General features: G+C 30.8%; 1 protein-coding gene and 1 pseudogene across 1 annotated transcript in view; both read right to left on the bottom strand.

The window, feature by feature from the left end:
* The window catches only part of LOC104792684, a 4,064-nt pseudogene extending 1,711 nt beyond the window's left edge, over positions 1–2,353 (bottom strand).
* Positions 14,599–15,111, bottom strand: part of LOC104792683 (peptidyl-prolyl cis-trans isomerase CYP22) — a 3,210-nt gene continuing 2,697 nt past the window's right edge. The window contains exon 6 of the mRNA XM_010518889.1: positions 14,599–14,934. Within this exon, the coding sequence (XP_010517191.1) occupies positions 14,824–14,934 (111 nt within the window). The 3' untranslated portion in view covers positions 14,599–14,823. The remainder of the gene's footprint in view (positions 14,935–15,111) is intronic.

Below are 15,111 nucleotides of genomic sequence, written 5' to 3'. Positions count from 1 at the left end.
CACATACAAGAAGAATTCGACAAACTAAATCTACTTGCTGCTTCCATATTAAAAGTGTCATTGAATGTAAACATAGCAGAGCAGTTTCACTGAGTGGAAAGTAATATGAGAAGAAGGAAATCAGAAGGTTTACTGGATGTGTGGTTAAATGCTATGCACTCCTTATTGGTAACTATATGCTTAATATACACAACTTTTCAAATACATGTTGATACTCTTCACAAGATTGACATATCGTAAAAGAAGAGTGACGAGAATACCTCCCAATCAAGGTAATCTTCTGCATCCTCATAATCAGTCAGGACAGACACTGTACATTGCAGAAATGGCAATTCTTTGGCCTGTATAGGTGGGAACCTGCGGTCTCTCAAGGCACTGCAATATTATCTAAAACAATTAGTGTCTTTTCAGCCTAAAAAGAAAGATACCACAAGCATTTACAACCAACAACATGAAACAAAAGGCAGATCTGCTATAGGAATTTCACCTACATATATGTGCTTCATTTGTAGTTTCGAATGCAAAATTTACAGAACAAAGTTACTCAGTTACTTTACAGGAAGTTGGAGCCTGATTTGCTCTAACTGTATTTCAATTGCAGTTCAAGCTCACCATATACACTTTGAAGAAAGATAAAACATATGAAGATAAATTAATCAGGATGCACCAGAATTATGTTGCAACGAAAAAGATAAATTACACGCTAAACTCAGATACTACAGCTGAAAACCTGATACTTGGTACGAAATCATCTAGGCCGTGATAAACTGATAATAGGGAAAATACCATATTCGTCTATGTTTGGTTAACTATACAAAGAACTGGTTTGCAAACATAGTACATGTGTATCACTTTATGTTTATCAATCGATAGTCTATCTTACACCATTGGTGTCCCATCTAAGCAACAAGCAATAAAAAGTACGATCTATGTTTATAACAGAAGAAGCAAAATGAGCAAAAAGAGAAGCAAAATGAGTCAGGAAAAGAAAGTCAACACTCAACAAAGTTGTTAATAGATAATACATAAGACTTAGGAAGACATAAGCATAGAAAAGTTGAGGGAGAACTCACGTGAAGAAAAGGAAGATCTTTGAAAAGGAAGAAACAGATGTATAATAGAAGAAACGAAGAAAAGAATCCTAGAGGGAGAGCGGTAAGTTACCTGGTCAAGGCATAATCCTTGAAGCCACTGATCAAGCGGCGTGCTTCCAGTGTACCAATACATCCACGCAATCGAGGCTCCCCACCATTCACAATTTTCTTCCAGGTAACAAACAATGGACTAGAGACAAAAAAAAATACAGGACAATCAGCAAGAATGGATTCTGCGTTTCAGAATATAAATAATTTCAACACATAAGACAAGTAGTTAGTTTTGCCAAAAAAAGAAAAAAAAGAAAGACAAGTAGTTAGTTTCTAGCATCACTCGGATAACGCATGTGATGTTTACTCACTATAGCTCTGAATATTGAATAAACATTGTGATTGTGAAATTAATATCCTCATCACAGTTTCACAGACTCTTAAGTGATGTTTCACAAGGATCAAGCCAGACGATTCTACAGTCTAATCAAGATTTCCGTAGAAGAAGTCGTTTGACATGAGAACTCTCTATCCAATTTTAAGACAAAGAGAAGCAAACTTTGAGAAAGATTCAAACTTGCATGGCAGAACACAATTAAAAAAAAAACGTACTGATTGGCCTCTTCAAAGGCAGGTGGTGGAGTCTCTTCGTTGTTGTAGTGAGAGACCAAAGTGTCGAAACAGTAAACAGCCATTTCTCTGTTCGCCGACACCATCGTTCCTTCTTTGAAGAGAGAGAGATAGAGCCGCAGTAAAATATTCAAATTCAGTGAGCAATATGAACCTGAAACATCCAAAATCGTATTATGTTACTTACCAGAATCAACTACTGACTGAGTAATTCAAGTCTATTAAAAAAAAAAATCTGATTTTTCCCCCGCAATTTCATGTAAACCCCCAAAGATACCAAATTTAAACACTACCCAGAGGAGTCAAATATCAAAATTCTAATACCAAATCACACAAAAATTGAAAAAGCGATGAAGATCGGGTATAGAGATGAAATTGGTCTATTTTGTAAGAGAGAAATCAATTAAAAAAGCAGTGGAATCTAAAAAGGGCATTGGATCGATCTGTGAGAAGAATATTAGACCAATAGGGAATCCAAATTGTGAGCATCCCCAAAAGAAGAAGAGAGCGGAGAAACCTGAGAAAAGCGCTACGGGGAGAGAAGAAGTGAAATTGCTCCAAGTGTGTTTACGTTTCCTTTTAATAATAATAAGAAGACGAGCTTTTTTGGTTGTTGTTGTTGTGTCTTTGTCTCTCTTCTTAACTATTATTTGAGCTTACGGCTCTTGCTAGTTTTTTTCTTGTTTCTTGTATATATATTGGTCGCCCTAAGCTTGATTTATCAAAGTTTTTTCTTCAATTATAATATTTTAGAAAAATATATATGTGTGTGTATATATTTAACAAAACAATATACTGTATAACAAATTTTCACAACCAAGGTCCATGGGGGATGAAGATCCTTTGGATCTAATTTATTTTTCTATTATTTTTTACAAATAACATGAAGGTACTTGTAACTTTTGTTGTGTGTCACTCCAAAAAGTCCCTTGGTTTTTAAGTTCTGAGTATAATTTGGTTGTTGTTTTAAGATAATTGTGAGTTAATCCCTACTATACTATTTCGTAAGTACATGGCTTCTTTCTTTGGTAGACTATATAATAAATATATAGATCATTAGTTGGTTATAAAATTAAAACATTAATAATTTAAGCGTATTATTTTGTATAGTCTGGAATTATGGGTTCACTTGATTATTGATAATCGAGATTTACGGATTCAATCGATTATTTTAAGTGTATTATTAATCATAACAAGGAATTTTGAACATAAACCATAATATCTACAGAAAATTTATCTTAATCATTCCCACTATTATTATTATTAACCAGTTCATTCGGAAGAATAATACCATTTTAAGTATAAAATATATAAACAAATTTAACAATATAAACAAACATTTTAGAAAATCTTCCGAATTAAACACTTGTAAGCGATATATAAGTTTAAATGTAATGAGTTATATAATAAATTGAGTTATGATTTTTATAGTAAAGTTGCCTTTGGAACAGGAAGTTGACACAAAGGTTAAATGTAAATTGTTAAGACTATATGATGAGATTGTTTAAAAATTAATTTAAAAAATATCAAAAATTATTTTAATATATAAAATATATTCACAATTTTTGTATAAAATAAAGTTTAACACAAATTCAAATCATGAATCGCATTAAGAAGATGAAACCAAATCAGGAAAGGCACAAATTCAAGGACGAAACTTCACCCAGATGAGAAAAGGATTAAAAAATTAATTCACTGATGTCGATTAATCGGAAGAACAAGCGGCGGTAATTCACCGTCCGTCAAAACTGCCGTCGATGTCACTTTCTCTTGTTTACGATTTGGTAAAAGTGAAAGCTAAGTGTAAAAAGTTTTCATTCTTTGGGGTGTATAAACCTCTAAATCGATTAGAGGTTTCTATCACTTTGTTTTTTAAAAAAAAATTGTTAATTATATATTTATTGTATTTTCGTATTTATTTTTGTTTCAAAATGTAGGGATAAACTGAGTTTCTATTATTATAAAACCTATTTCACCAAACCTAAAAAATAAAAGTATATATGGACATTTTTTTGGAAAAAACATCCTTTATTTCCAATTTTTTCAATGATTTTTATCTAAATACTATTTTGCGGCCGTCTCCATTGTTGGATTTGGGCATAAGGAGAGAAATAGGGAAAAAGAGAGTTGGAAGTGATAAAGAAGATTTGTCAAATCTCATATCATCAAAATTGTATGGAGCGGCTGTAAATCTTTTTGCGACAATTGATTGAACGACACAACACTTTCAAAAAGAAATCGAATATGAGATATATCAGATATGTTGAGAGGAGATTGTAAGTGAGACTAAAGACCTTTGCAATCGGTTGACCCTTAAAATTCACTTGTACATTAATTTTCATCTTTAACATACGCAAGAAACAAAACTTGTCATTAAACCATAGAAATGAAGATGAAGAGGGGGTTACGAAACTGAAAAACAAAATCATTAAACACGGTCTCTTACATAATCTAATTAAATATTTAACATGTGGCACACTCTCCTTTGCTGATGTGTTCATTTTATGGAGATAGTTGGCCTTTTTTCATATATATGACTAGATGTTAATTCACGTTGTACGTGAGTTTTTACATAATCGTTATTCTATTTTGAAAAAATATTATAAATTAATATGTTATTATTATTTTGTTTTTCGGTGTACATCAAAATTTAAAGACTACTTAATATGAATTTAACTAAAATAAAAATAAAAATCAAAGTTTCTTTGGATGATAATATATTTAGTGTAATTAAGTCATATTGTATCTTACATGCCAAATGCCATATATTTTTGTAGTTGTAGCATATTTCAAAATCATTGTGATATATATTTTCATAAAATTTATTTTGTGGTGTAGTTATGCATTTTTTATGTATTTAATTATGGTGATAGCTTAAAGATATTTAAAATGTTTATATTAAGAAAAATTAAAATAATAAACCATAGGTTTGCAGTATCTCATACATATATAACTAAATGAGTCTAACAATAGATTATTAGACTAATACATTTTCCAGAAAAATAAAATAAACAAACAGCAACTACTTTATTAGGTCATTATCTTAAAGTCTTTAATTGTGTCTGGACTTTGATTTATATGAAATGATAATGTTTCATATAGGAAAAAATAACTAAACTATATATTATATATTACATGTATATCCTATTAAAATAAACTGAAACTTTTATTAAGTTAAGATATCATTGGTTAAATCATGGAAAAATAATGATATTGTAGAATTTATAAATTTATGTGAGATTTGAAATATGAGGTCATAAGTGTTATAGTAAGATACGTGTCTTTCTTTTAATAGATAATAATACAGAAATCGATGTATCAAAGTTAACTATTTGGGAGTTACAAAAGTGTAATTAAGTGCATATTTATACATTTTTAACATGTTCTATTATATTAAATTAAATTCATTGAGAACACTACTATGATATTATTATGGAAGTTACAAACAAACTTTAATACTTTTCAAACTCCTAAATTTAAAACCCATTTAATTTAAAAGTGAGTGTTGGTGAGTCCATAATTTGATTCAAAAGTATAATATGTTATACATTGATCATTTAAAAGGAATAAGAACATCTAATTCTCAAATAAACTTGATTTTTTTGTTAAATCCAACATATGTGAATTTAAATTTAACTATGGAAATTTAAAAAATAACTATGAATAGATTAGAAAGGCAAGAAATATAAAAGAAATATTTTATTTTTATATAAATAAAATAAAAATTGAAAACAATGTTAAATATGTATAATAATTTCTAAATTAAAATATAGAATCAAACTCTTACAACACACATGAGATATAACAACATTTGATATTGGTGGGAGAGGAGGAGAGAATGATTACATATAAAATGATAATCCAAATAGATAATAGAGATAAATCTTTAAAAATAAGAACAATATAATACATATCATGTAGTCTATAAAATTAAAATTTAGCATTAAAAATTTACAATGAAATTTTATTTGTTTTTTTTGAAACCCATACAACAAAAATAAGAAATTGAAATAAAAAAAATGAAAAATGATTTGAGGTATTATGGAAGTGAATGAGAGAAGTAGAAGAGAATGAGAAAATGTGAAAATGAGAAAGTAAAAGAATGCCAATATTAGAGAATGAGAGAATGTTTATTTATATGATAAGAATTGATAGAAGTTACATTTAGAATTATGGAGTTACAATAAAAATTTATTGTGTTTGAATAAAATTGAATGGTTGAATATAGATTAATGCATAATTTATTTTATTTTCAGTCATAATTTTATTTTAATGTGTGAGTTAAATGTATTGTGTTAATTAGGTCTTAAATATTATTTAAAGCAATTTAACAATTAGAAATCAAATAAAAATTAATTAAAAAATTAGAAAATATTAAATGAAAATCAACCAATAAGGAGAGACCAAAACCTTACTTTTATATATATGATTTGGCAAAATAACCTTTGTTTTATAAGATATTGCATAATTAATCCCTTGACAATTTGAATAAATAACAAAACTTTGAGGTAAATTTTGTAATTAAATCACACCAAAGTCATAAATACATGTTTTCCAAATATATATCAACAAAATCATCATATATATAAAAGTAATGTCTCACTCTCTCCTTATTGGTCTATTTAAATTTAATTTTAAAAAATTTAATATTTATTTTTAATTAAACAACACATTTAGTTATATACATTAATGCATACTTTAAATTCATTCTTACTACTAAATTGTAACTGAAATTACATAAATTGTGAATTGACTTTTGCTCCTCCATTCATTTTCATTTAAACACACTATTAATTATAATTGTAACTTTTCTTATTTAATTATTTTAGAAATGTAACTTCCATCATTTTTTATTCTATAAATAACATTTCTCACATCCTCCTCCACCATATCCCAAATCCTAAATATTTTCTTTGTTTTTTATAATGTTCTTGCATAGGTTGAAACCCCAATTGAGAGTTTGATTATATTTTTTATTTACTATATATTTTACATTGTTTTGAATTTTATTGTTTCTTTGTTTTATGTACTTCTTCTTTTCTTCTTTGTTTTCTTATATTATTTTGATTTAAAATACATATGTATTCTAATATGTATAATAAAATTTTGATGACCATAATAAATTTTGGTTATAACCATCACATAATTCTTTCATTCTCTCATCTTCTTCAACTATATCTCAAATCTTTTTTTTGTGTGTGTTTGTTGTTGTTGTTGTTGTTGTATGTGTTTAAGAAATCAATTCAAATATCATTGTAAAAGCTTAATTCTATATTTTTGGAGTTTGTCAGATATATATATATATATATATATTACATTATTTTAGATGTTTTAAAAAGTTTATCTCCATTGTATATTTTAGATTATCATGTTATAAGTGATCATTATTAATGTTCTTCTACTATATTCATCCTACAAGGTCATGTGGTTGAAAAGATCTATGCCTAATTCTCTACTATCTTATAGCACTCAAATTTAACTGGAGTATAATATACAAAAATAATATAATTTTTAAAAAAATACCATCTAATTAAACCCTCTAAAGATGAAACTATTAGTATGAAATCTAGCACTAGAATATAAATTGATGAGTGAAAATTAAAAAAAAAAAAAAAACCCAAAAAGATAGAAGTTTTCTTAGGATTTTAAAAAATCTTTATATTGAAGTTCATATGATGTTATAAGAAAACTAATTTAGTTTGTCACTTACAACCTATGAATCTGAATTTTTATGTATGAGTTTATATCAACAAAAAACAAATCATGTGTAAGTTTAAAATTTTATTGGGCCACTTGGTATTCCTTTTATAGGAAAAAAACAAAACAAATTAAAAATTTATTTCTAATTAACTCACATTTAATGTCATGTGTAATTCTACATTTAACTCAAATGTAACTTCTACCCACTATTATAAATTTTTGTTAGCTATATTTATTTGTATATATATATATATAGCTTCTATTTATATTTATTTAAACTTTGAAATGAGGAATATTTACACATAATACTTTTACACATAGTTACTAATTTTATTGATAATTTTGTTTGATACAATTTTACTAGAATACAATCTTAAAATCTATTATTTGATTATGTTATTATTGTTAATAGAAAAAAGAAAAAAATTTTGTTTTTATAAATATTCAGAAATATAATAAAAACTATTATGCATGCAACCACACATTGCGTGGACTAATACCTAGTATACATAAAAAGTAAAGTTTCACTCTCTCCTTATTGGTCCACTTGACAATGCAGTTAAAAAAATTATTTATTTTAATCCACAAATAAAAATATTTAATCATGACATTTAACTCACATTTTAATATAAAACTGAAATTATAGAAATTATGCATTAACTATATTTCTCTCCTCAATTGTATTAAAACACATAATAAATTAGAATTGTAACTCCTATCTATATTTCTCCACTTAATTGTATTAAAACACATAATAAATTAGAATTTTACATCACTTCTATTCCTATAAATACTCATTCTCTCATTCTTTCATTCTCTCATTCTCTCATCATCTTCAACTATATCTCAAATTTTGTTGTTGTTGTTGTTAATACACAGTTTTTGGTGTTTTAAAAGGTTTATCTCCATAGTTTTTGATATCTTAAAAGGTTTATCTTCATTGTCTATTTCAGATTATCATCTTGTAAGTAATCATTTTTTATAATCATTTACTATATTCTCCCCCCCCCCCCCACAAGGTCTTTTACTATATCCATGTCTAATTCTATATTCTCTTCTAACACTCAAATTTAAATGGAGTAAAATATAGAAAAGAATATAACTAAAACACATAATAACTTAGAAATGTAACTCCTATTTTTTTAAATATAATTATGCATCACTTCAATTCCTATAAATAGGCATTATCTTATTCTCTCATTCATTCATTCTCTCATCCTCTTTTACTACACCTCAAATCTTTTTGTTTTGTTTTGTTTTGTGTTTTTTGTTGTTGTTGTTGTTTTGTATGGGTTAAAATATCATTGTAAAAGCTTAATTTTAAATTATATTTTTGGAGTTTGTAAGGTATATATATATATATATATTACATTGTTTTTGATGTTTTAAAAGGTTTATCTCAATTGTCTATTTTAGATTATCATCTTATAAGTAATAATTTTTAAATATTCTTCTACTATATTCACCCCACAAGGTAATGAGGTTGAAATATCTTTTTTTTGTCACAACACTTGCATTCATTTACTCAAAAGAAGTAAGGTTCATACAAGCATGGAATTGGAAAAAAGATGGAGGGACATTCCCCAATGCCACAACACCAATGCAATACAATAAAGATAGGATTAATCGGCAATAAGGTCTTGAGAGCTTTGAGCCAAGATCTTGGAGGGAGCTTGGTACATGTGAGATCAAGGTTGTCGATAGACTCTTCCATGAAAAATCAGTGGATGAGAGATAGCCATAGTCATTAGACATGTTGGCGTTAGTGGAGGGGTCAAGACTGCAACTTCTCACCGGTTTGAGAAGGTCTACACGAAGTAAGGTTAAAGCACAAAAGGGGAAGGCGAAAGAGAGAACCTTGATCATCTCTTCGTGAATCCCAACGTGAGCATAGGAATGGAAATAGGCAACGTCGAAGTCAGTACAAGGAGAAGGAGAAGATTCCGAAGTCTCCAGTGATTTCTGCTCGGCAAGCTGGTTAGAAACCCTAGACACATTGGCTCCGCCGTCACTAAGGTCACGAGGTCCGCCGCGACTAATACGTCTCTTGGCTCGGCCAAAAGAAGAGCTGAGACCACCACCACCGAGTTGCTTCTCTTCCCATTCAAGCTCACGGTGATGGTCGCCGTGGAAGCCGTTGGTGAAATCGCCGCCAGATTGCATATTGTTTTTTTCAGTTATTAAACCCAGAGAGAGAGAGAGAGAGAGAGAGACCCTTTTCTCTTTTCTTGACCCAAAAGAATCAGCTTAACAAGGATTCGAGCAAGGTTTGGGATGCTCTGTTGCTTGAGGATCCTTGGTATAACTGCCGGATGGTGTGAAGTGACCTTGGACAAACCAGAGTCATAACCATAACTCGGACGACTTGGAATCAGGATCCAATAACCATAGAAATTCAAGCAAAAGGGTTCAAAGATCGGGTCCAAAAGGGTTACTATTACCAGGATTCTACAGGATATGTGCCACCAAAGCAACAATGATGAATTACTACTCACATGGCAATCACAGAGTTCGTAATCTTGATCACACCATTGGATATAGATTGATGTCAACAAGAGATTTAAATACTCGTACCTGGAACTGAATAAAGTTAGAATTGGGGCCACCAAGGTATATGTTTCTTCCCGGATAAAGATAGATTGAATGCGGTAACGCTCATTGAACGCGGGATATAGAAGCAGGGGATTAAGGAGGTGTCGGTAACCACCGCTCCGTGGAGGCGGGGTCATAATGCCGTCCTTCCTCATCCCATAAGCTTGGGCTGATACCAGAAGCAATTTTCCAAAAAGCCTATAGCTTGAATGAAGAGTAATCGTCGGGGAAAAGCTTTGAACCAGGGGTTGAAAAAGATCTTCACGGACCCAACTCATAACTGTCGAGATGTAATGTAAGCAGCTTCTGCCCTTACAATCCAAACGAGGGAGCGATGAGCCAGGCCTGAGCAAAGGTTCATGAAAATTTAACCTGGATTTTTTAGTCATGGCCTTGGTTTGTTGAAATGTTACTGGGCCGTCAAAAGATACAAGGCCCACCAGAAGGAAGTCGCTTTCCTTGGTGGTTGACCTAGCTGGATTGAGCATGCGGCGGCGGTTGACCGGAGATGGTGTATAGATGTGCAAGATAGGGAACATCTCTGGTGGACAAGGCTTCAGCAGAAGCAAGCCGGGGGAAGGGTAAATGCCTGGGACATGGGACCACAAACACACTCCGTGAATGGGAGGATGGACGCTTCGCCCGTAGAAGGAAACGCCGTGTGCCGTCACCATCTCCACCGAGTGGGATGAAGCAGATTGCCCAAAGAGGATCTCGTCTGCTGAACTCGGTGCTTCAGAATAAGCTTTTCCAGGGGAAAGCGGGCATCCAGATCTGAAATTATGCATGTTGGTTGTTTGTGGATCCTTTCTGCCGGTTGAAGTATTCAGAGAAAGGACGAAGGGGTTCACCGGAAGCCTCCTGCGCCTTGGTTTTGTAACCAAACAAGAAAATTAATCGGGGAAAAAAACAAAGAAACAAAAGGAGCGTTAGTAGAAAGGAGGGCGGAAGTAACGAGAGCGGAAGTAACGAGATCCCGACGCCGGTGAGCAAGAGCTACACCGGCGTCGGAGAAGAGTTTTGGGGTTGGTTCCTCGATATATTTATGCTTAAATACTTACTTTTCATATTAAATTTCTAAAATAATGAGGTTGAGATATCCATGTCTAATTTTCTGTTCTCTTCTAGCACTCAAATTTAAATGGAGTAATTTCTAGAAAAAGAATATAATTTTTAAAATATACCATCTAATTAAACCTTCGAAACAATTAGTATGAAATCTAGCACTAGAATTAAATTGATGAGTGAAAATTTAGAAAAGAAACCAAAAAGATAGAAGTTTTCCTAGGAAAATTTTAAAAATATTTAGATTGAAGTTGATATTATGTTATACGAAAACTAATTTAGTTTGTCACTTACAAAATAATATGAATTTGAATTTGTATGACTTTATATCAAAAAAAAAACAAATCATGTGTAAGTTTAAAATTTCATTGGACCACTTGGTATTTATTTTATAAAAAAAACAAATAAAAAAATTATTTCTAATTAACTCACATTTATTGTCATATATAATTCTGAATTTAACTCAAATGTAACTCCTACCCAATAATTAATATAAATTTCATTCTCCCACTAATTTGTTTATCTTTGAAGATAAAATGTCTTTGGTTAAATTTTCATATTTTTTATTTTTATTAGCTATATTTTTAGTTATAATATATATATATATATATATATATATCTTTTATTTATATTTCTTTAAACTTTGAAATGAGGAATATTTATACATGATATTTTTATATATAGTTACTAATTTTTTTGATAATTTTGTTTGATACAATTTTACTATAATACAATCTTAAGCAAAAAAATCTATTATTTGATTATTTTGTTACCAGGAAAAAAAAATATTATTTTTAAAAATATTCAAAAATATAATAAAAACCATTATGCAATTTGTGTGGACTAATACCTAGTTAATTTGAACAAAGGAAACTATAATACATTACCTTCTAAATGTCGATTTTTCAATTAAATCAAACCAAAATGGCAAAATTGCAATAACATTTTGACATTTATGGAGATTAATCAAAATATGACAATTATGGTAACTAACTATTTTTCAATCGTTAACAAAATCCACATTTATAGTGAATATTATACAAAATAGTTTTTATAATAGAAAATATTAATTGTTTACGAAAAGATTTACCAAATTTTCTAAACCTAAAGACAATACCCCTATATAAACCAATCAAGTTCATTTTCATCATCATAAACCATCCATCAATTTTTCTTCCATTCCATAAGACCATAACAAAATCAAAATGATTTCTTCGTAAAAATAAGAGATTTTGCTTGCATCCAAATGGTAACGCTAATGGTGCTGTATAGCGACTTTGGGGACTATTGGCCAATAGCACATGTCTGTGATCCAAGTCTATTGGTCATGGCATAATTACCTTGCAAATATAGGTTTTTTTTTTAAAGGTTTTTTCACACAGATTTAAAAAACAATTATATATTTTCTTTAATATTTTTCTAATTTTTCTATTAGTCAAATTTTTTTAGGCTAGAATGACAACTAAAAGAAACAGAACGAGTACTAAGAGAAAGAGAAATAAAGGGAGATGACTAACCATAGCATCCCTACAGCTGATCCCACTGTCCAAGATGTTATTAAGGTCATCCACAATGGGGATTATATTTTTGGAGCTCTTAAATTTTTAATTAATATATTTTGTACTTTTAATAGGATAAGAATTTTGGGAATTCTAATTAAAATTGTGTCCTCCAATTGTGGGTTTTAATTTTGAGTCTCTTAATTTTAAATTATTTTAAAAAAATTAAAAATTAAAAGTAGAATATGAAAAGAAAGCTGAAGTTTGCTCCATCCTTGCCTGATAGTAAAGAATAATCTTAACAAACACAAAAGAAAGCTGAAGCTTGCAAGTAATAACAAGTTATGAAACTGAAAACTGTTCATCTTAAAACAAGACATGCCTACTATTTTATCTGCACGTTCCAAGAAATTTTCGACTCGAGCAGTGTGTATAACCGAAGCATCAACAAACCCAGTGTGTTCCAAGTTTAGTTGTAGAACATTTGAAACATCCTCGACTGATGGCTTCAATTCCTACAGATCCTGTACCACTGTATATGCCAATACATCAAAGATGGCTTCAATTGTGTTTGATGTATTGGCATATACGGACACGGATGTTAGAAAAGTTCAATCTAAACCAAGTTCAATCTAAACCAAGTCGCTTTGGTCCAGTGGTAAAGGGAGAAAAGTCCCGCCACCAGGGTTCAAGTAGCATTGGTCACGGGGGTTCGAATTTTAACATGGTTTCCTCCGGCCCCAGGAGATTAGTCTTTGGGCCTAAGAAGCCTTTGAGATCACTCCTCAAAAAAAAAAAAAAGTTCAATCTCGGAGTCGATTCATTTCCCTGCGATTGCCCATCCGCAGATTTAATCACAAACTTTGCATCGGATCTCCTCCGACCCAATCTCCATTGATTGCATACTCAATCTCCTTCCTTTGTGAATTTTCGACTTCGATCGAGAGAGAAAGAGAGAGACAGAAAGATGAAAGGAAAAAATGTCGATCCGAAAGAAAAAAAAAATGCTTCTTTTTCTATTTTTGACACTGTATGGTCTCTTATTCTATAAAGACATAAACGAGTCTACTAAATAAGAGGCTCTCTTATACTTTTTTTATTTATCTGATTTATTTTTTTGCTTTTTTTCAACAACAACCCCTCTTAAAACTTTTCATTGAGGATGACCTAAGAACCGCTGAACCAGATGTAGTAGAGACTGTGTAGAGTAACGTGCTGCAAAGATTCCTCCCCGGGAAGCATATCCAAAGCTCTATCTGCTTTGTTTAGTACTAAGAATTTTAAAAAAAGAGAATCTTTAAGTGAATAATCAATCAATAAGATAAGAAGAAAAAACTCTAAAAAGAGCTTCAAAATTAATTTAATTTTGAGCAAGTTAGATGAGTTTCTCTAGTGCAGATGGTCTAAAGTTACTATTTTACGAGAGCAAGAATTAGTTCCTAGGGATTCAGAAACTCAAATGCTTCCTCTCCCTCTTGTGTGATATTTACATCTGCTCATACACAAAAGAGCACACAAAGATCACGAAACGTTTTCGTAAAACCACAAATGTAACTGAACGAATTATAAAAATCAACCAAGGTTCAAAAATCAAAAGTTTCCATGCAACATAGGTCTCTCTTTTTTTGTTTTGTCTAATATTCGAAAATAGTAAATGACCATTTGACCCTTTAAAACATGTAGTATATTTTCTAACCCAACCACAAAACCTCTCAATTGATTTGAGTTTCCGATGGTTCATTGGTTCGTTTCCGTAACGCAATTTGAATATCGAATTTGGTGATTTTATAGGGTTTATGCTTCTCGTCACTGTCCTGTTAGATTCGGTTCCCGACCAATTTTGTCAATTCTCGCTTCAATTTTTATTCTACTTTGACGTTAAAATGCCGAATAATGCTTCCGCGGTTACATTTGCTTGCAGTTTTAAGGTTCTCCTGTGAGAGAGCCAGATGTACTTTAATTTTGTCTTTGGGTTGGTTTTAGTATGATGCACTTCTTAGTTAGCCTCACTTTGTTGAATCAACTCATTTGCTAGCTCAGATTTGAGCAATTTGGTTTCTTTCAGGAAAGGTTTATAGTTTGGCACTAAATAGAAAGAGAATCTAACAAATTGTTTTGCTAAAATACAAATCATAGCTAGCTTCTGTCACAATGCGTAAGCTGACAACTAATAGGCTCTCACTACATTCCTTCTTCAGCGGAAAGGTTCTTTAAGGAGTGTTTTGGCCTTTTCGGTGGAGGGTTGAAACATTTCACATCTCCCCACACTCAGTAATTAAAACCGCAAGCTTAGGCCGGTTATTAGGTCCGATAGCCACGTTCTCAATCTTCCGCATCACCAATAAACCATCCCCAAGAACTCTCTGTACATCAAAAGAAGAATTTGCAATGAGTTAAAAACAACACTACTACAGATTATACGCACAAGAGTTCATGACTTGATGGCTCTTCCTCAACTATATAGGGCATTCAAGTCTTTTTTTTGATGTTTGACGATCCCAGTTATAACCACAAAGGGAGAACTAATAAATTTGATGGAA

This window comes from Camelina sativa, chromosome 6, assembly GCF_000633955.1.
Source record: "Camelina sativa cultivar DH55 chromosome 6, Cs, whole genome shotgun sequence".
In the NCBI taxonomy this organism is placed as follows: domain Eukaryota; kingdom Viridiplantae; phylum Streptophyta; class Magnoliopsida; order Brassicales; family Brassicaceae; genus Camelina; species Camelina sativa.
The sequence above is the reverse complement of the archived record's forward strand: the minus strand, read 5'-3'. Positions and strand labels throughout refer to the sequence as shown.